Here is a 20,803-nt window from a genome sequence, read left to right on the forward strand (position 1 = left end):
TTGTTTTACATCCCCGTTGAAGGTGGAATTTGCTGTAAAAGACCCCACAAAGGAAACCATTAGCTCTCATCTATTTAAATTTTCCTCTCCCAACCTCGTGGCGGATCCAAGGGGAGAGCAGGACTGCAATATTCCAGTGGCCTTTAACAAACAGCTGATTTTTCCTTCCCTATACAATGCACCATTATGTGGGATGATTTTTTTTTTTTTTTTTCCTAAGGAGAACAATGCGAGCAGCAGTGATGGGAAACTGGAAAAACAAAAGGGGCATTTAGAAGGGACTGGTTTAGAGGCTGGGAAGTGTTGAATAATGTTACACCTGATAGCGGATGCTTTCTCAGCGACCAGCGCGGAGCTGTTTACTAAGGGGATACTCAATGTTTATGCTCAAAAATACTATTTATGAACTCCACGCAGCCAAGTGTTTGATTAAATTGAATTATTTAAAGTAAAAATCATGGCAGCATCATAAGTAGTGGATTTAGATGGGATTTTAGGAGGAAATCTTTCCCTGTTGGGGTGGGAAGGGGCTGGGCTGGAATTCCCAGAGAAGCTGTGGCTACCCCTGGATCCCTGGAAGTGTCCAAGGCCAGGTTGGACAGGGCTTGGAACAGCTTGGGACAGTGTAAAGTGCCTAAAATTGGAACTGGATGAGTTTTAAGGTCCCTCCCAACCCAAACCATTCTGTGATTTTATGGGGAAAACCTGAGAAATTTAACTTAAAATGATCCCCCCTATCCAGGCAGGGAGCGGTGACACAGGAACGTATCTGGATTGGTTTGGGATTCCTCCAGAGATCCACACCTTTCCTGCCACCTCCATGGAATTAAGTTTTCCCATAAATTGAGGTGGAATTTGTTGTGTAAATGTGTCCTGAGCTCAGCTGGTCAGAGCATGGTGCTGATAATTCCAAGATTCAATCCCTGTGTGAGCCACTCCCTGAAGGGACTCAATCATCACCCTACCAAACCAGAATATTCTGCGATTTGGATTCTGGTTTAGCTCAGGGTATCAGGGTATCATCCTGACACTGAGCACCACCAAACAGAGCCAGGAATCATCCTCCAAAACCCCTTGGAAATATTTGGATGTTTGGGATCCCCTCTCAGCTTCCCTTCTCCAGCCTGTCCCAGCTCCCACAGCCTCATCATAGAGATGCTCCAAACCTCTCATCACCTCCGCAGCCCCGCTGACTGCTTATTTTTTATTTTATTTTAATTTTATTTCATTTTTTACATTTTGTCACCGGTTCACAAAGAATTCTCCCCGTTTTCCTGCCCCCGTCCCCACCACGTCCCGCCCTGCTGGGCCCAACACGGCGGCGCTGCTTTGCAGAGCATTCTCACAGTTTCTGCTCGTTTTTCCCCATTTCCCCCCATTATCACTCGCTTTCCCCCGTTTCTCCCCATTTCTTCTTGTTTCCCCCCGTTTTTCCCCATTTCTGCCCCATTTTCCCCGGTTTCTCCCCATTTCTCCCCGTCTCCGCCGTGTCCCCTCAGATCCAGCCCCGCCGTGCCGCACAGGCTCGCTCTGCCCGACACGGCAGCGCCGTTTTGCAGCGAAATCTCCCCATTTCTGCTCGTTTTCCCCCATTTTTGTCCGTTTTCCCCCATTTCAGCCCGTTTTTCCCCATTTCTGCCCGTTTTCCCCTGTCCCGCCGTGTCCCCTCAGGGCCCGCCCCGCCGGGCCGCACATGCTCGCTGTGCCCGACATGGCGGCGCCCAGCGCGGGGCTCCGGCAGCGCGGCCCGGGCCGGGCCCGAGCCCCCGATGGAGCTCCCGGAGCGGCCCCCGCTGCATCCCCCGAGTCCCCCGAGCCCGGGCTCGGTACCGCGGCCTCTCCGCTCTCCCCGGGCACCTTCTGGCTGACCCGCATCGTGCTGCTGCGCTCCATTGCCTTCCTGTACTGTGAGTGGCCCCGCGGTGTCCCCGAGTGGGGACCGGGGACGGCGCCCAGAGAGCGGCTGGAGCTGTGCCAAGGAGGGTTGGGGGAGAGTAGGGAAAGGGTTTTTCCACCTCTCCCGAGGGTGGTGGGGCACTGAGCAGGCTCCTCAGGGAATGAGCACATTCCCAAGGCTGCCAGAGCTTCAGGAGCCTTTGAACACCGCTCCCAAACGCGTGGTGACATCCTTGGGGATGTCCTGTACAGGAACAGTAGCTGGACTCGATGATCTTTATCCCTCCCACTTCATGATATTCTATACTTTTATGATCCTTGTGGCTTTCCTCCATCTCTACGTATTCCATGATTCTCTTTTCCGCTCGCACTTTCCTGGTGGATTGGGGACCCTGTGGCTGATGGCTGGATGGCGCTGGTGATGCTGGAAGCTGGTGATGCTGGAAGCTGGTGATGCTGGAAGCTGGTGATGCTGGAAGGAGAAGTTTGCTGGCACCACGGGGCTGGTGCCTCTCAGCAGAGCTGCTTGGAGCTGCTCATCCTTTCCCCTGAAGCTGTGAGAGAGGAACTCCGTGTCTTGTGCAGCAGCAGGACTGAGGGACAGATGCCACCCCTGAGTGCCAACACCACCAATAACCAGGACATAGAATCAACATGACCTTAAAAAATCCCACAGTAAAAGCAGTTTCCAGCCTCTGCCGTGCTTGTTTGCCTCTTGCTTTGGCACTGAGAGCTGTGCTCAGAACCCACCGGTGCTCCGCTTAAAAATATTTACAGTGAAACCCAAACTGACAAGTAACACACTACGCTACAAATTCAAAACTTGCCCTAGATTTGTCTACAGAATCGTTAGAATTTGTAGCCTGCCAGCCTGCTTAGATTATTTTGCATCAAAACCATGCAGAAGTTGTAGTTTCGTATGGTTTTGACACGTGCTCTGGTTCTAGTTTGGTTTCAGCTCTCGGTGAAATGCAGGGTTATGACTCCTTCAGTCAAAATGAAAGCGATTCCGATATTCCCCCGTGTGTAAATCCAGGCTGCTGAGTTTCCCGTGGCTCAGTTTGCAGTTTCCTTATGAAAAACTGATTAGTGCTCTCTGCTGTGCCTTCGGTGGGTGGTGGATTTGGGCTGATAAATGCACCACACCTGGGAGCAAAGGGGGTGTGGAGGGATGAGAGGGGAGCGGGGGCTGGCTGGAGGGGTGGGAATTGGTGGAAATCAAAGGTGTGGGATTTTGTGGTGAGTGGGACATCTGGGACAATGAGGTTGAGAGGGGGGACAAGGATCGGATTGGGGTCAGGTGAGTTACAGGTGGAAGTGATTGAAACTGAGGGGGTGCAGGAGAAAAGGAGGCTGGGAGAGGCTGAGCTGGAGGCTGAAATGAAGTTTGGTGAGTGAATGTGGGCTGCTTAAAAAAGAGGGAGAGTTCTTTTTTTTAAAAGTTTTTCTAGCATGAGAGAGGAGTGGGAATACCAGGGAGTGGCTGAATGGAGGGAGGGAGGGAGACCCCAAAATGCTTCTGTAGTGTGGAGTGAGGAAACCTTTTGGAGAGTGGGGTGGCAGAGAGTTTGGGGTCCTAGAGCTGGGAGAAGCAGGGCAGGAGAATGTTTGTGTCTCTGGTTAAGGGAAGAGGAGGAGGAGAGGAAAAGTTCACCTGCTTGTTGTGCAACTTGTGTTGGCTGTGCTCAGGCCCTGGGGAGCTCTGCTGCTGGTTTGGGATGAGCCAAAGCTAAATGAGCCAAAGCCAGGGAGCTGGGCCTGGTTTGAGCCAGCTCAGGCAGTGCTGGCAGTGCAGGAGAGCTGCCCCAGCGGAATTTGTGGGGTGGGAAGTGCTGGTTGTGTGTGTGAGCTGGAGAGGCTGCGAGCAGGCAGCTTCCATACAGCCCTGGGATGCTCCAGCGCAAAGGAGAGCTGCCCTTTGATCTCTTTGGAGTGCCTGGGTTTAGAAATAGCAGCAAACAGTTCTGTGCCTCTGTGCCAAGCTGCTCATCCAGGTTTTTTTCTGGAGATGGAAGCGTTTGCCGTGACAGCTGATTTTTCTCCCAGACGCGGCGATTCCGCGCGCGCCGAGGCTCAGACTCGCTGAGGAGACGGTTGATGCCGTTGTGACAGTTTGACATTCCTCAGCCGTGGGATGTTTTCCCCCTTTCTTTCCTTTCACCCTTTTATGTGTAACCCTTTCCTTCCTGCTGGGCTGAGCAGCAAATCCTTTGGGGGGATTTGTGTTAAGGTGTCGGGGAACGCGATTGGAGCTGAGGGATTGTTCCCCTCCTGGGTGGGAGAGTGAAGAACCTTGAGGATGGTATGGAGAGAAACACAATTTGGGGTGCCTGGTGACCCCAAAGTGTGGTCTGAGGGCTTGTCACCTCCTTCCTGCCCCCACCCCATTGCCAAGGCGGTGTTCATTGCCTGCTGCAGGCACGGGAGATGTTTTCCCTGAGGATCTTCCCATGTGGAAGGAGGACAGGCAGAGCAAGGCAGGTGTGGCGTGTCCTTCTGTGTGCCCTCCCTTCTCCCCCTCTGCTTGGAACGACTCTCCCTTTCTTTTTTGGTGTCTTTTGAAGGGGTTTTCCAGAAGCAGCCTGAGCTTGGGAAGTCCCTGGCAAAGCAGCTGCTGAGTGAGAGGCAGGTTGGAGATGGGAGAGGATCTGAGGAGCTGGAGAGGTCAGAGACCAGCCCCACCTGCTGCTGGCAGGAGTGGGAGGGCAGGGAAAGTGCATCCAGCTGAAAGGGCTCTGTGAGGTTTGGTCCTTACAGCATTGTCCTGTCATTCCATCCCTTGGGAATGGTCTCTCTCCCTGTTTTCTGGTGGCTCCTTCAGGTCCTGCAAGGTCACACTGAGCTCACCCCAAAGCTTCTCTTCTCCCAGCAGAGCTGCTCCGTCCCTCTGCTCATCCTGGAGCCTCCTCTGGGCTCTCCCTGTGCTGGGATCCTGGGGCTGGAGGCAGCTCTGCAGGTGGGGCCTCACCTGAGCAGGGCAGAGGTTTGGCCAAATGGCACTTGGAGATTTGCAGCTTTTCCATCCTGGTCTTGCCCTGTGTGTTTGTTCCCTGTGACAGGGATCGATGTTCTGGCGACCCAGAAGTAGTTTGAGGTCCTGTTGGAAGTGCTCTTATAGGTAAATAGCTGGTCCCAAAGCTCTCAACAACAAATGTGCATTATTTGCTCCCTTCACCCTCCTTCTAAATCATTTTTAAGTGCCTTTTTTGGGTGATTACCATCATCAGATTCCAGCTGTAGAAATGTCAGTAATTAGATACCACCCTCCCCAGTCTCAGCCAGGCTCTGTGGAGAGCTTTGAAATAAAAGCTATTATTTAAATCCAGTTTATCTTCCTTCTCCTTATGTATTGTTTAACAGTATTTTCTTTCCCCAGCGCCAGAGCTACGGGAGGTTCATGCTCCTTCTTCCTAAATCTGAAATCTAAAGCTCTCTCGGGGGGTTTGGCTTCCGGTAGGCTCCTGACTCTCCCCGGTGTCCTTCCTCCTCTCTTTCTCTGCCATCTCCCCTGCTTTCCCTTCCCTTGGTTTTATTAAAAGGCTCCCAGTAGCTTTCAGCCTGCCTGGTCAGGATTAGAGAACATCTTCAGGCGCTTTTGCTGCCCAGCAAGGTTTTATTTCAGCAGGGCTGTGCAGCACCAGCAGCGCATCAGCTCTGGGTCCTCTGAGCAGCTGCATCCCCCTGGAAAGGGAAAAAAAATAGCAAAGGTGCTGGAGAAGGGAATCTCTCCCCCATTCCTTGCCCAGAGCTGCTCTGGAGCAGAGGAATCTTCTCAGGGCATCTGGTGTGGTTTTGAACAGCCTCAGACCCAAAAGGAAGCTTTTTCTATTTCCAATTTTTTTTCCAATATTTTTATTTTCAAACAAGGAGGCAGCAGGCAGATAAGTGCTTCAAAAGCCCCGAGCAACCACCCCAAAGTCTTCAACTTGGCCGTGAAAGGCAAGAAAACAAAAAAGGTGTTAAGAACAGAGCACTTTGTTGTGTGTTTTTTTTGTGGGTGCTCGGCTTCACCCTTCGCTCGGTGCTCTGGTGTTGTTGCTCCTGTGTTGCAAAACTCAGCAGGGGAATTCATCAATTGAAAATTAATTTGATTCATTTCTCTGGTAATAAAATGCAAGGAATATTGTGCTCTTTCTTCTTTCCAGCAGTTCAACCTCATCTTGCAGCATCCAGCTCGGGGCCTGTTCAAATGCCTCGTTGGGTCAAAGGGGCACTTGATGAACTGCTCCAGGCAGGGTTTTTGTGCATGTGCAAAATGCAGTTTGGCTTTCAGGCAAAGCTCTGTGCTTTGGTTCAGTTCTTCTTGTGGTTTGGGCATTAAGGAAAAGTTAAGACTTCTTTTAACAAGAGGAGGGGGGGAAAGAGAAAAAAAGCCATATGACCGGAAAGTTTTGGATTTCACATCTTTAAATCTTTCCTGAGCACGAAGGATGGGATTCTCTCGTTCTTTTGCCATCACAGGCTGAGCCTGGGCTGGGGGAGAAGGAGCCAAGGAAATCTGGATGGAGCAAATCCCTTGGGATGGGGATGCTTGGGTGGTGGTTATTGGTACCGTGTGGTATTGAACACGCTGGGTTTGGGGGCAGAGGGGAGGCTGGGAGGGGAAGGAGAAGGTGGAGAGAGGGGGGGAGTTAATGGAAAAGTACAGAGAAGCACCTTGTGAGGTGAGGATAAGTAGGGAAGGTCTATTAGCAGCCCCGATAATTTGCATGTATTATGTAAAGCTCAGCTGGCAGCAGGGAGAGCTCCCATGTGAGCTGTCAAAGGCTGCGCAGGGGGAGGCAGAGCCGGAGCTGCTCCTGCCACCTGCACAGGAGCAGCAAAGCCAGGTGGAACACGGGACTGAGCCATCCCAAACCGTGGAATTGTCCGTGAGAAGTGCAGGGAGCGAGCCCAGGGGTGGTGGAAGTGTGGTGGGATTTGTGCCAGGGCTGCAGAATCCCAGGGAAAAGCTCCAGGACAGAGCAGAAGTGGTTCCCGAGCCCTGCAGGGTGGTGGTGCCAGGCAGTGCCCAAAAAGTGGAAGTGAAGTTGTTTGAGCTGGAGGGAGTGGAAGGTGCAGAGTGGAAAATCCCCAAACACAGGGGACAGAGGTTCCAGAATAAGGGTTAAGGAAGAGGAAGGAGCACAGGCTTTGGGGGAAAAGGGACTTTTTCACCCCTTGACCAAGCCAAGGTTAAAGGGGAGGCGCCTGGAGAAGGCAGCGGGGTCTATTACACGGAATTTAAAGCTCCAGTTTCTCTGGGGTTCAGGGAGAGGAAGCAAGGAGAAGCTGATGATAAATAACTTCCCTTTTTCCCTCCTGGATCTGGGCATCTCCTGTGTCGCTGCAATCTCTGTCTTTAGTCTCAGCTCTTCCCCGTGTCCAGGAGCTGCTGCCTGAGGGGGAAACCTCGGGAGATGAAGCAGGGATGGATGGCTGGAAGTGGGAGCTGAATGAGGAATGAGCCCAAAAGATGCTGGAGATGGGTGGAGAGGGAGCCTGGAGCCATCCAGAGCCTGAGCATGGGGAGTGTCCAGGAGAGGGAGCTGGATCCAGGATGCAGCTCTGGGAATGTGAGCATCACCTGGGAGCTGATGGCTCAAACAAACACAGGCAGAGGGGTTTGCTCTGGGGGAGGTGAATCCTCCCGAAATTCGGGATGGATTTAAACTGTGGATGGTGCCCTGGGAAATCCCAGCACAAGGAAATGGATGTGCTGGGAGAAAACCCCTTTGGAGCCCAAGCTGGGCCATCCCAAAATGTGAATTTCATGGCAGCTCCAGCCCAGTCTCTGCTGCCCACAGGCCTGGGGAGGCTGAGCAGGTTTTTATCCATCCAATCTGCACTTTGCTGGAATTGCTGGCTCTTTTTCCCCCCCACTAATTTATCCTTTCCTTGTTTGTCTCGCCTACAGCACAGGGGTCTAATTTGGACTTTTTTAGGCAAAAACCTGCTCAGCATTTATGGGTTGGGGCAGCAATTCTGGAGCATTTAGAGGTGAATTTGATTAGCACTTTTGGAAAACCGTGCAGCAAATTGCAGTGCTAATCACGGGAAATCAAGCCACTGAGTTTTAAGGCAGAACTGGCTTTCAGTTGGCTTTCTTTAAAGCCAAAAATGAAGATATTAAGCTATCCAAAGCTCAGAAGAATTTTATTTCTGCTGGTTTCACATCAGGCTTTCTGATTACACAGTTGTGTTGAGCCGAGTGTTGGTAGAAAAGAGATGGATAAAATAGAAAACACTTAATTTGTGTTCCAGAACCAGTCCTGTAGTGTGGGAAATAGCTTTTCTCATGTCTCTGTCCATAATTGAGTAAAATAATTGAAGAAAAATGCCTTTTACTTGTAAAATCATTCACTGTGTATAAAAGATGGATGAGAAGAGACACAACCAATTAACTCCCAACTTTATTGTGCCATCCCTGGAGTTCAGGATCTTCTGGAATCAAAGGGAACCCTCCAAGTGACCTCTGCTGTGTGCTGGATGATGGCTTTTAGTGGTTTTTAAATGAGAATAAAACCCGTGGCTGTGTGCAGAGAGCTGGGGGAGTGTTAAGTGGATTAAGTGGAACCCACTGGAGACCTTTGTCTGGGGAATAGGACTTTGAGTTGGATTCCCTGGGGCTGCAGACTTTGGGTTGCTGCTCCAGACTTCAAAGAAATGGGAATTTGGGCTCTGATTTCACACAGCCTCTTCCCCCAGTGCTCCCAGTGAGAGACACCAGATGAACACCAGGATTGTTGTTTGCAGAATGCCAGCATTGAGATAAGGGAGGAAACAGATTTGATCATTAACCAGGGAGGATCGGGGAGGGGAACAAATTGGCTTTTCCCAAGAGCTCTGGTGCTGCTGCCCGTGACGTGGCTGGTGTTTGGGTGATGTTTGGAGGATGGGTAAATTAGTGCATGCAGCCTAATCAGGAAATGCTGGCCTTCCTCATTTTTTTTTTAATTTTTATTTTTTTTCCCTGAGACATGGAGATTACTGGAGTTACAAACTGCAAATTGGTAACTGCAGGAGATGCCTAAAATATGAGATAATGCCTAAAAACTGCCCAACTCTCTCTGTAGGACATCAAATGCTAGGTCTGGGATCTGTAATTAAATTGCTGATGTGCTGTTAAAAAAAGCAGCTGGCTGCTCTAAGATTGTTCAGGGCAGGAGCAGAAACACTATAGATGGGAACAGCTGTAGGGACATGGAAAAAGTGGGAATTTAAGGGATGGGAAAATGGTAAGATTTGGGGTTTCCAGCCTTCCAGGGTGTGATGGGATGCAGAGGGTCAGAGCTGCTCTTTTGGGCAGTTGTGGTGGTTGAACCATGAGCTCGAAGAATTGAGAGTGTTTGGAGCAGCCCCGGGGTCCTCAGCGCAGGAAGGAATTGTTGGAGCAATTCCAGAGCTGCTCCAAGGGCTGGAGCCAGGCTGGGAGAGCTGGGAATTCTCACCTGGAGAAGAGAAGGCTCCAGGGAGAGCTCAGAGCCCCTTCCAGGGCCTGAAGGGGCTCCAGGAGAGCTGGAGAGGGACTTGGGACAGGGGGTGGAGGGACAGGACACAGGGAATGGCTTCACATTAACAGAGATCAGGGCTTGGTGGGATATTGGGAAGGGATTCCTGGCTGGGAGGGTGGAGAACCCCTGGCACAGATTCCCAGAGAAGCTGTGGCTGCTCCTGGATCCCTGGCAGTGCCCAAGGCCAGGCTGGACAGGGCTTGGAGCAGCCTGGGACAGTGGAAGGTGTCCCGTGGCAGGGGTGGGGTGAGAAGATCTGAGGTCCCTTCCAGCCCAAACCACTCCTGGATTCTGTGAACACCTCGTTAGTGATGTAGATTAATTTAAACTCTCATTAACGGTGTTTTGAGATCTGGAGTGTTTTCCATGTAAGGAGATTCTGGTGCTTGATGGATGCCCGGGTAATGTCATGTAAAGGTGGAGATCTGTTGTCTTCCAAAGCCCAGACAGGATTTATAGAATTCCTTGTGGTCCATAGAAACTCTGGAATGGTTTGTGTTGGGAGGGACCCTAAAGATCACCCAGCTGCAACCCAGGGAAACTGCTGCTGGGCACTGTAACAACTGTGTTGGATTTTAATGGAGATAAGGACTTGGGAATGAATTCCTTCCAGGAATTCCTTCTGGAGCTCTGGACTCACATCAGCTCCCTCCTCCTGGGTGATTCCTCACGCGGCTTTTCCCCTCTCCTTGTTCTCCCGCAGCCGTGGCCTTCCTGGTGGCGTTTGAGCAGAACAAGCAGCTGATAGGAGAGAAGGGGCTGCTCCCCTGCAAGCTCTACCTGCAGGACATCAAGAAATACTTCAAGGGGAAGGTCGGCCTGGATGCCCTGAGCTATGCCCCCACTCTCATCTGGTTCCTGGACTGGTCTGCCATGGACAGCACCTTGGATTGCCTGGCGCTGGCCGGCCTGGCACTGGCGGCCTTTGTGCTGCTGACTGGCTGTGCCAACATGGTCCTCATGTCCCTGCTGTGGCTCCTCTACCTCTCCTTGGTCAATGTTGGACAGATCTGGTGGGTTCTCAGTTCCTCTGCTCTTCCCTTGTTTTGTTTATGGTGCACATGGAGGAGGAGGAGGAGGGCAACAGGGCTGGGAACACAAACGCTGTGAGGAAGGGCTGAGGGAGCTGGGGTTGTTCAGCCTGGAGAAAAGGAGACTCAGAGGTGATCTGGGCACTCTCCACAAGTCCCTGAAGGGTGGTTTCAGCTCTGACTGAACCACAGGACACAGCCTCAAGCTGAGCCAAGGGAAATTTACCTTGGATATATTAGGAAAAGTTTTTTTAGGGAAAGGGTGATGAAGTACTGGAATTGTCTGCCCGGGGAGATGGTGGAGTCACCATCCCTGGATGTGTTAAAGAAACAGCTTGAGGTGTTTGGGCTGCGTTGGACTCGATGATCTTCAAGGTCTCTTCCAACCTGGTGATTCTGTGATTTCCCTGTTGCCATTTGGATTTCCAGTTGCTCCTCAGCAGATTATCCGTGTAGGAATGTGAGATAAGAACAGCACCTGGCAGAAATGATTTATGGGCACAAATGATTTATGGGAATATCCCAGCTCGGTCTCACCTGGGGTTTGTGCCCTGAGCTCTCCTCTGTTCATTGGTGCAGGATTGGATTTGATGATCCTTGTGGCTCCTTTCCCACTGAGGTTATTCCATGACATTCCACTCTGTGCTATCCCAGCTGTGCCATGCTTCCCCTCATGGCTGTTACAAGGGAACTCCCTCAATAATTTTATTATTTAATTATTATGAATAATAATAATTGTATTATCTTTTATCTTATCCACCTTTTAGGCTGGTTTCTCAGTTTTCAGCTCTGTCCAGGAGAGAGCTGGAATTCTCTATTCCACACTAAGCACAGAAAGCCCCTGGGGGAAAAGGAGAAACCCTGACTCTGTGTAAATCCCCGTGCTGCAGGGAAGGGCTGTGGTGCTGAAATAAAGGGTTTAGGTTGTCCTTGCTCTCCTTAAGGCCCCAAATACATTGGTTGAAATCCCAAATTTCATTAGGTCACCTCCTGAGGTGCCTCTCTGCCTGCTGCTGAGGTCGTGGGGAGGGAAAAGGTTCTGCCATCAAGAGGTGCCCAGGGATTCTTCCCAAATTTTCTGGCTTTACAACAGGACACCTTTCCCACAGATGGGCTCAGTGGGTTTAGTTTTAAGGATTTGCATGTGCTGCCCCATTCATTCCCATCCCACTGCAGCTGGAATGTAAGTGGGTGAAGGAGAACAGCCTCTGAAAAGCTCCATTCTCTGAGCTCTTAACTCAGCATGAACTTAGAGCTGTGAAACCAAACAGAGGTGGAAAAACAACTCCGTGGATGGTTTTCTATTGCCTGTTTCCAAATTATTCCAGAATTTCTTGTCTGTTTTCTAGATGTTTTAATGTCAAAGGGCAGAAGTTGGAGCATCCTCGTGATTTGGCTTCCTGGGATACAGGAGTAAAACATGGATGTGATCCTTCCTCCTCTTTGTGTTTCTGTTTGGAGGGGAGAAAGGGAAAAAAAAATCCCAACAACCTCCCCCTGAAGCTGCAGTGACTCCGAGGCTGGAGGTTTGATCTGTTCATTCCTGGAGCAGTGGGATAATTAAGACAGGCTCTCATTAGTGCCCACAGCTCTCTGGAGTGCTCCCCGTGGCTGTAGAGCTCTTGTAGTTTTATTTTTAAAACAAAAGCCCACCTGGAATGTGGTTTTTTTTCCATGTCTTGGAGCAGTGTGTGCTGTGCTGCTCCTCTGCTCCCTCTTTTCCTGTCTCCTCTGACAGCCCTGCACAACTCTGGAGCTTTTCCCAAAATAATTCCAGTTGTGGCTGGTTTGGCACCTTTTTTTAGGGAAGAGGCAAAGGGTGGGGGATACAGGGAGGAGCTTTTCCTCTCCTCCACCACCCCATATCCAAAGCCCTGCTCCTGATCCAGGGGGAAGCTCAGGGATGAGTCCTGGGGTCCTTTCCCAGCTCCAGGCTGGGAGGAGTGGAATGCACACAGAGCCTGCAGTTTACCTGTCGTGGTTGAAAGGAATTGACTTTTGATAGTTGAGATAAGGCTGGGTTTTATTTATTTTTTAAATTTTTTTCTTCCCCTTTTTTGTCCCTTGAAATTTGGGGGGGCGAAATTTCGCCTGGTGTACAACAAAAAGACCAAGAGGGGAAAGGGATAGGAGAGAAGGGGGGATTAGAGATGATCCCTCCACTTCTTTTCCTCTGTTTTAAGCAGGAAATGAGGTGGTTCTTGGGAAGGGCTGAGGGAGAAGAACCCAAGCTCATTCAGCTGTGTGAAAAATTCTCATTTTCATCATCAGATCCTGTGGGATGGGTCAGAGCAGCAGGTTATCCCTGCAGTGTGACACGGAATTCCCTGGGGAGAGGGATGCTGGCTGCTTCCAGTGCAGGGAAACCCGTGGAAACAGCAAAGCAGGATTCACTCCCTTCTCTCTGTCCTTCAGGAGTTGTGGTGGTGGAAAGGGAAGAGCTCAGAGAACCCAAAATCTGCAGTATTGTCCTTAAAACTTAGGCTGGACTCAAAAACCAAGGCTGGCTTTAACAATCCCTTCTCACAGGGGTTTGTGGGTGGGGTTAGATGGTGCAGTGATTGTCTTGCTCCCGATTTGGGGCAGATTGAGAGGTTTTGATGAGTTCTCCAGAGCACTGCAAGATACCAGAGCTGTCCTGGAGAGGGGAAGGACAAGGGCAGCGTTCCTGGCTGGAGGCAGCTCAGCAGAGAGGTGTCTGAAGGGAGCAGGAAATTCCTCCTGTGGCCCAAATAATAATAATAATAAAAAATAATCCCTTCTGTGGCTGAAAATAAAACCATTATTTTGAGTTTTTGTCCAATCCTGCTGTCCCCAGCCTGGCTCCTGCAAGCCACCCCCGTGGGTTCTTCTCCATCCACCAAAATCCTCTGCTGAGCTTTCCCTGGGAAGCCACTCCAGGGAAAATCCAGCGTGGTCAGCAGGAATAGAGCTCTCTTCTTTAGGCCAGTGAGGGACAATTTATTCCTTTTATCGCCTTTTTGTCTATTTTAATTTTAAATGTCCCTATTTATTTTGGGCTGCTGAAGGAGCAGCTCTTTCAACTTCTGCCCAGCTGGCTTGGGCTCAGCCAGGGGAAGCTTTAGAAGAGCAAAGTGTGGCCTTTGAAGGGCAGGACACGTTCCCTGCCTGCCCTGGCCCCACCTGGGGAACATCCACGAGCCTGGGGACAGCACAGCCAACACCAGAGACTCTTAAAACCCTCCCCAAACTGCTCCTCTGGGCTGTTTGTACTGGGGTGAGTTTTTTGGCAGGTTTTGTGTCCCTCGACTTTGCCAGTTTATCATCCTTGAGTCTGAACAGATGCACTTTGGTGGTTAAAGTGAAAATTGAAGTGACTTTGCAGACAAACGCATCGATTTTGGTGCCTGGGAGATGTGGGGTTGAGATTGCCGGTGCTTTCCACCTTGAAATGTGACTTTTGTGGTTCTGAGTTTCCCAAAGCAGCTGTGGGGCTGTGCAGATGGAAGCTGGATGTGTTTGGGGTCAAGGCCACCCACGTGATGGTGTCACGCTTCCATCAGAAGCGTGTAAAAATACTGGATTTTTATTTTTTTTTCCCCTTTTTTTTCCCCCCCCATCTGCCACTTTGAACTTTTTCCTTTTGAAGTAGGAGACTGTCAAGAAGCTCAAAATCTGCCAGGGCAGAGGAATATTTAATATTTAATATCTGACCCGTTGGGTGAAGTGCTGAATCATTATGTTCATTTTAACCTTGATTATTCCTGTCATTTCTGCTGTAGTAAAATAGGAGTAAAATGATAGTAAGCAGTCTGAGTTGAAGCTGTTTAAAGGTGTTTTTTTAAAAAGATTTTTGTGGGAATTCCTCATAGTCCAACATCCATTTTTTTTTTAGCCTGCAAATCCAGCTTTTCCAGAGTGCAGCTCCACAAATCCCTTTGCCTTTCTCCCTCCTGAATATTCCCATCGTGGATTTTCAGCCATTTAAACAAGAATATGGGGAAAGCTCTCTGGTTTGATCCAAATCTTTGCTGCAGGTGACCCCAGGAGGTCTCCATTTGTGGAGTCATTCCCTGTGGGATTGGTGTTTGTGGGGATGAGCAGGACAAGCTCTGTGGGAGAAGCTTCCAGCAGGAATTAAATCAGTTTTTTTTTTTTAAACCAGAATCACTAATGCACTTCTAAAGTGACTGGGTAATTCTGGGATAAATTCACTTTTATCCCCCAGTAAGGTGTCTCCAGAGAGCTATTCCATTTTCTTACAGAAACAAACTTTTCAGCTACTCTGCCACTGATCTCCTGCTTCTTCTCCTGTTGTTTCCTCCCTCCCAGCATTTCCAACTGGCATCTCAGAACCCTTCCTTCCCCTGGGTTATTGTTGTTTCCCAAAGCCCACTGTCAGCACAGATTGGAGAGGAAAAAAACAAAAAAAAAATAAAAAAAGGCTGGAATTGTGGGATTTTCAGTCCTGCTGCCTTTATTTTCTTTCAGGATTCTGGTTGAGTTACAGGAGCTCAAGGGAATAAGTTAAACAAGCCAATAAATAAAATGTTACAGCACAAGGTGGCTGCAAGGTTCTTCTCAGTGTGTTCTTCCCTTGTAGAAAAGGGCAGTGCAGCTGCTGCCAGCAGGGATTTTGGGGTCCAAAAGAAGCCCAGGCAGGGATTTTGGGGTCCAAAATAAACCCAAGCAGGGATTTTGGGGTCCAAAAGAAGCCCAGGCAGGGATTTTGGGGTCCAAAATAAACCCAAGCAGGGATTTTGGGGTCCAAAAGAAGCCTATGCAGGGATTTTGGGGTCCAAAAGAAGCCCAAGCAGGGATTTTAGAGTCCAAAAAAAGCCCAAGCCAGGGGATTTTAGGGTCCAAAAAAAGCCCAAGCAGCACCTTTTTATCCTGCAAAGAATATGCAATATTCCCTTTGACACCCAAAATATTACACAGAGTGGGGGAGATGCCTGAGTTTGTGCCCCTGAGTTCCTGGTGGTTTTTCATCTTTGGCTGCTGGAGCAGAAGAGCTGGGAAGTTTTGTATTAAAGGACATTTTGGAAGGACAAGTGTGCAGCAGGTCAGGGAGGCTTGGCTCTGAGGCAGGTGATTTAATTGCAATTAAATGAGTGTCCTCAGGAGTTCATCTGCAGCAGAGAAAGAGGAAGGGCTAGTGTGTGGTGGAGGGTTTGTGAGGTTTATTCTTGTTAGAAAGCACTTGAACCGTGCAGGATTTAATCAGGGGGAGCTCCAGTGGCTGCTGGGGCTCAGGAGGTGCTCTGGGAGTGTTTTCCCTCTCCAGGAGGGTGTTAGTGCCCATTAAATGAGACTATTCCAGGGCTTTTTGCTCTTATTTTCTACACCTTTGGGTTCTGAGATTTAAGGGGCTTTGTCCAGAGTGATCCAGCCCGATAAAGGTTGGAGACACATCCTTGAGTTTCTTACTCTGGGCTGGAAAGCAGCCAAGGTGTGAATCAGGGCTGGATTTGGCAGAACATTCCCATTTTTAAGCACTTTGGTTTGTGACCTTTGGACGGTGAGGGCACAAGAGTGGGAGTGGAATCATCCTGGAATGGTTTGGGTTGGGATTTGAGGATGAGCCCATCCCAGCCCTGCCATGGCAGGGACACTTTCCACAATCCCAGGGTGCTTCAAACCTGGCCTTGGGCACATCCAGGGCCTCACCATCCTCACATTCCATCCCAGTATCCCACCTAACCCTGCCCTCTGTCCATCTGAAGCCATCCCTCCTTTTCCTGTCACTCCATTCCTCCTAAATCCTCTCTCTCTCTCCATCTTGCAGGTTCCCTCTGGGTCCTGGCAGGTCACAGCTCACCCCAAAGCTTCTCCAGGCTGAACAATCCCAACTCTCCCAGCCTTTCATCCATCCCTCTGCCCATCCTGGGGTATTCCTCTGGCTTGGAGGATCCCTGTCCTGCCCAGCAGATGAAAATTCCCCCTTTGAGCTCCCGGCAGCCCGATCCAGCTGCAGCAGGAATCAGCGGATCAGGGATTTTTAAGCAGCTTGGAAAATTCAGGAAGAGCTTTTTTTTAATTGTTATTATTTTCCCCAAACCCTGAAAATTCAGGAGCTGTGAGGAAAGGAACAGCAACCTGGGTGTCCTGGGTTTTATCAGGACACGTGGGAAGTTCTCAGGGATCAGTGCTCGGGCAGGAATGGATGTGGCAGCTGTGCTTGACAGAGTGACCTTGGCAAGGGCTTCCCATCAGTCTCAATCCTGCTTTATCATGTCTGGAAGTGATACAAACTTGTACTGAGGGGCTGTAATTCTTAACTGAGACCAGCTTTCCATTCAGGTTGGAAGTGGAAGCAGAAATTCCCGTTGTGCCTGAACCCAGAGTCCGGTTTTGTGTATTAAAAAGAAATATTTTTAGTTAAATCTCATTAACCCATATCACCTCGGTGCTAAATTGGAGGGTTTTAGGGCTTTATAAACAGAACTCTTTTTGCAACCTGGTTTTATTTTCCCAGCTCTCCAAAATACCCCCAAAAAAACAACAAGGAAAGTTAGAATATCTTATTCCTTTATCAAGCCTTGGCAGGGGAGCTCAGGAATTTCTTTGTTATCGCAGCCTCGCATCCCTTTTGCTCTGAGCTGCCCTCCCTCTGTCCCCAGCAAGAAAAGATGATCTCTGCAAACATCAAGCCAGAGTTGCAGGATCTCAGGGGGTCATCCTTCCTGCCCAGGAAGCTGCTTTTTGGCACTTCCTCCCTGCCCAGAAGAGAGGGAATGTATCGGTTTCAAAGAATGCTGCGAGCAGCGCTGGAGATGACACGTTAATGAAAACAGGGATTAATTCCATGTGACACCGCTGCCTTGCCGTGCAACTGGGAGCTAATGAGGATAATGAGAACCATGTTTGGGCTGAGAGATCCACTGTGAATCCTGCCTGACGGCAGAAATGAAGCATGGAGTGGGGTTTTACCCTCCCTCTGATCCCAGCCTGGGGAAGGTTTTCCTCTCCTTGCAGCGCTTTGGGGTAGGAGCAGTTCCTTGGGAGATCCTGTGGGATCTGCTCAGCTGGAATTGGGAGTGGATGGGCAGGAGGAGCTGATCCAGATTCGTTCATGCAATTAAATGATTCCTTCTTTAATCAAGGAATTCCTGGCATCCTGTTTTCCTGGGATTTTACCTGCAGAACATTTCTGCTGGCAGCAGCAGGATTACAGCAGCGCTCAAGAGGTGATTCCCACTTGTTTTTTCCAGGTCCTGATGCTGATCCCAAGGTTTTCCATCGGGGTCCAGCTGTGCACCTGCTGCTGGAGCTCATCCCAGCCTGGGCTCTGTTCCCATTTTCCCCTTTCCCTGGACTCAGTGTCCAGCCTAAGGGGCAGCTCCCAGTGGGATTCTCATTCCTCAGTGCTTTTGGCACTGCCAGGACTTGACCAAAGCGAACCCCACTGGGCTCTGACAAACCTCACCAGGGTTTGGAATCATTGTGGACTCTGGGAAGGAGCAGAAGCGAGTGCTGGGGCTCAGCTGCATAATCCTGAGCCAGGGGAGCACGGTGTGATGCTTTGGGAAGATCCAGGTGGATGCACAGGACGGGACATCCCATTCCCCACTCCCTGCTTGGCTCCAGCACCGAGGAGCAAACCTCCTCCTCTTCCTCCTTTATTTTTAATGCTGCTCCCATTTAAACGTGGCTGTTGTAATTACAGAGAGCACAAGCCCAGCTTTTAGAGCTCTGTGACCACAAGAAAGCGAATCCAGAAACCAGCCTGGTTTCATTTGCTCCCGTTCCAGCTGATTTCCTCCCCCCCACCATGGCTGTGCAGTGCTGAGGGCTTGGCAGGGACCAGAACCAGCTGGCAGAAAGGTTTCTTACCCCACACTTTTAAGTTAATGATGTTCTGAAATTAATGGTGCACCAGACTAATCCTGGATCTCATTTTGATGCATTCTGCCAGCGATGTTTCCCTGCTGAGCCGGGGAAGGGAATCTCCAGGTCCCAGAAAAAGGGTGTTTTTCCATCCTGAGTGTTTACAGCTTTCATTTGGTTGGTGTATTGTGGTTTTCCAACAAGCTTTCAGTAGCTTTTGGAAGCTGTGGATGAGTTTTTCTGCTGCTCAGAGCCAGGGAAGTGGCAGTGCCTGGGTGTCCCTCTGCTCTGGAAGTGGCTGAGGAGAGGCTCAAGCCTTGGCAAGAGGGGGAGAAGCTGAAGGAGCTGGGTTGGATTAGCTGAGGGGTGAGTCTGAGGCACAGAGTGTGCCCTTATCTCTGATACCAAGCTCTGACATCCAAGAAAACACCATGAAAACAAAACTGTTAAATAGAAAAGCTAAAAGTGTGTGTAGATTAGAGAGTTTTCTTAAGTCACTGGGTGAAAAAAGAGTTTAGTTTAGAGAACAGAAGACAAGCTGGAGGATTTAAGATGTTGTCTCTTTTCCTTCTTTCTTCTTCTCAAGGTTTTTGGGTAGTAGGAGGTGATTGGATAGAAAATAGCACAGTGCAGCACACAGGGGATGGGTCATTGAGTCACAAGAAAAATAATTTACATGTCTATTGTTAACTGGTTAATTGTGGCAAAATAAGTATAAAGATGAAGAGACTGTGTAGTTCAGGGCCATTTTTTGCCATTCAAGCCAAAGCTGTGGTGACTGAACTTGTGCAGAAAGTCTGGGGAAGACCTGCCAAATCTTTTGGTTATATATTAATAAACATGGGAAACGAGAACCTAATGAACATTTTGGAGTTTCCTTTCTGAAACAGATCAGAGATAAAGGAAACTCCCCTTTGAGGAGGTGTCCCAGAGGGGCTCAGCCCTGAGGAAGCCAAGATCCCACAGCAATGAGGGGAAATGAAAAAAGCTAATTAAATTAATTAGCTGAGGGAAAGGAGACAAAGATAAGGTGTGTGAAAGATGCTGAGAGGTTGTGGAGTCATCCCTGGAAGTGTCCCAGGCTGGATGGGGCTTGGAGCATCAGTGGGGAGTGTCCCTGGCCAGGGCAGGGGTGGCACTGGGTGGGCTTTGGGCTCTTCCCAACCCAGCCCATCCCGGGATTCTGCTCTCTGCCCTGTCCCCCTGGCGCTGGGACAAGAATCCCTGGGTTTGTGTGGTGGGAAGGAGGATCAGGACAAGAACCTGTGGGTTTGTGTGGTGGGAAGGAAGATCCAGGTCAGGCTGAAGGAAAAGCCTCCAAAATGTCCATGTGGAATAATCCCCTGTTGGATGGAGGGGAAATCCCAATTTCTGCTTGGCCAGGCTGTGGCTGGGGTGATTCTCTCACAATCCTACCCCAGGACAGGTGGATTTCCCACATTTTCCATGGCTTCACCCTTTGGAGCCCCTGGCTGGATTTGTGGCTCATCCAGCTTTCCCCCTTGCTGGGATTTGGGAATTGGGATTTGGGAATGAAGCTCCTTGGGCTGCTCCCATCCCTCTCTGCCACAGGGAAGAGCTGGAGAGTTAAAACTCCACATTCCCAACCTTGCCAGGGATGGGATACCTCACCTTGTGGAGATGTCCTGGGAACCTTTTGGGGACCAAATCCTGATGGAGAATAAGGATATTATATAATAATATAACATATAAATAATAATATTCACATAATAATATTTATATAATATCAATATTTGTAAATAAAGTATAATAATATTACATTTATTATATTAATATATATAATTATACTATATAAGAATATTTATTAAATTTATTTATAAATATATTTACTATATTTATGAATATATTTATTATATTTATAAATATATTTATTATATTTATAAAGAAATTAAAGTAACCAATTATATTTATATATATTTATATAATAATATAAATTAATATATAATATATAATTATATATAATAATATATTATATATAATATAATATATAATATATTCTATAAATTAAATATAATAGATATTATATATCATATATAATTATATTTTATATAATATATAATTTATATATAATATTATATATATTATAATATATAGTTATATATTATGTACATATATAAATATAATTATATATTAGATAAATATATATAATATATAATTATATAGATTATTATATCTAATATAGAATAATACAGAATAAGGATATCATATAGAATGTATATAATATATATAATTATATAATATATATGTATATTATATATAAAATCATATATTATTAGATATAAATATATAATAATATAGAATAGGGATATTATATATAACATAAATATATTCTATGTTATATAATAATACAGAATAAGGATATTATATATAACATAAATATATAACATATAATAATATAGAATAAGGATATTATATATAATATATAACATTATCTATTATAAGAACAATAACAAAGATGTGCCTGTAGCCAAACAACTTTTCCCTGGAGATGGAAGTTGCCCCTTTCCATGGAGGATTTTGGGCTGTGGGAGCTGCAGGTTTAGGGATGAGCAGGGAATTCTCCTCCCTCTG

The 20,803-nt window shown here is 48.3% G+C and overlaps 1 protein-coding gene across 2 annotated transcripts in view; it reads left to right on the top strand.

Moving 5' to 3' along the window:
- The first annotated feature begins 1,696 nt into the window (after positions 1-1,696).
- Positions 1,697-20,803, top strand: part of LMF1 (lipase maturation factor 1) — a 139,782-nt gene continuing 120,675 nt past the window's right edge. Inside the window, exons 1-2 of one of the 2 annotated variants that reach the window (XM_086853850.1) lie at positions 1,697-1,907; positions 10,093-10,413. In XM_086853850.1, coding sequence (XP_086709976.1) covers positions 1,712-1,907; positions 10,093-10,413 — 517 coding nt within the window. In that variant the 5' untranslated portion in view covers positions 1,697-1,711. The remainder of the gene's footprint in view (positions 1,908-10,092; positions 10,414-20,803) is intronic. The other variant, XM_086853851.1, reaches the window with a different exon arrangement.

Source organism: Cyanistes caeruleus, chromosome 17, assembly GCF_971803275.1.
Source record: "Cyanistes caeruleus chromosome 17, bCyaCae1.hap1.1, whole genome shotgun sequence".
NCBI classification, from domain to species: domain Eukaryota; kingdom Metazoa; phylum Chordata; class Aves; order Passeriformes; family Paridae; genus Cyanistes; species Cyanistes caeruleus.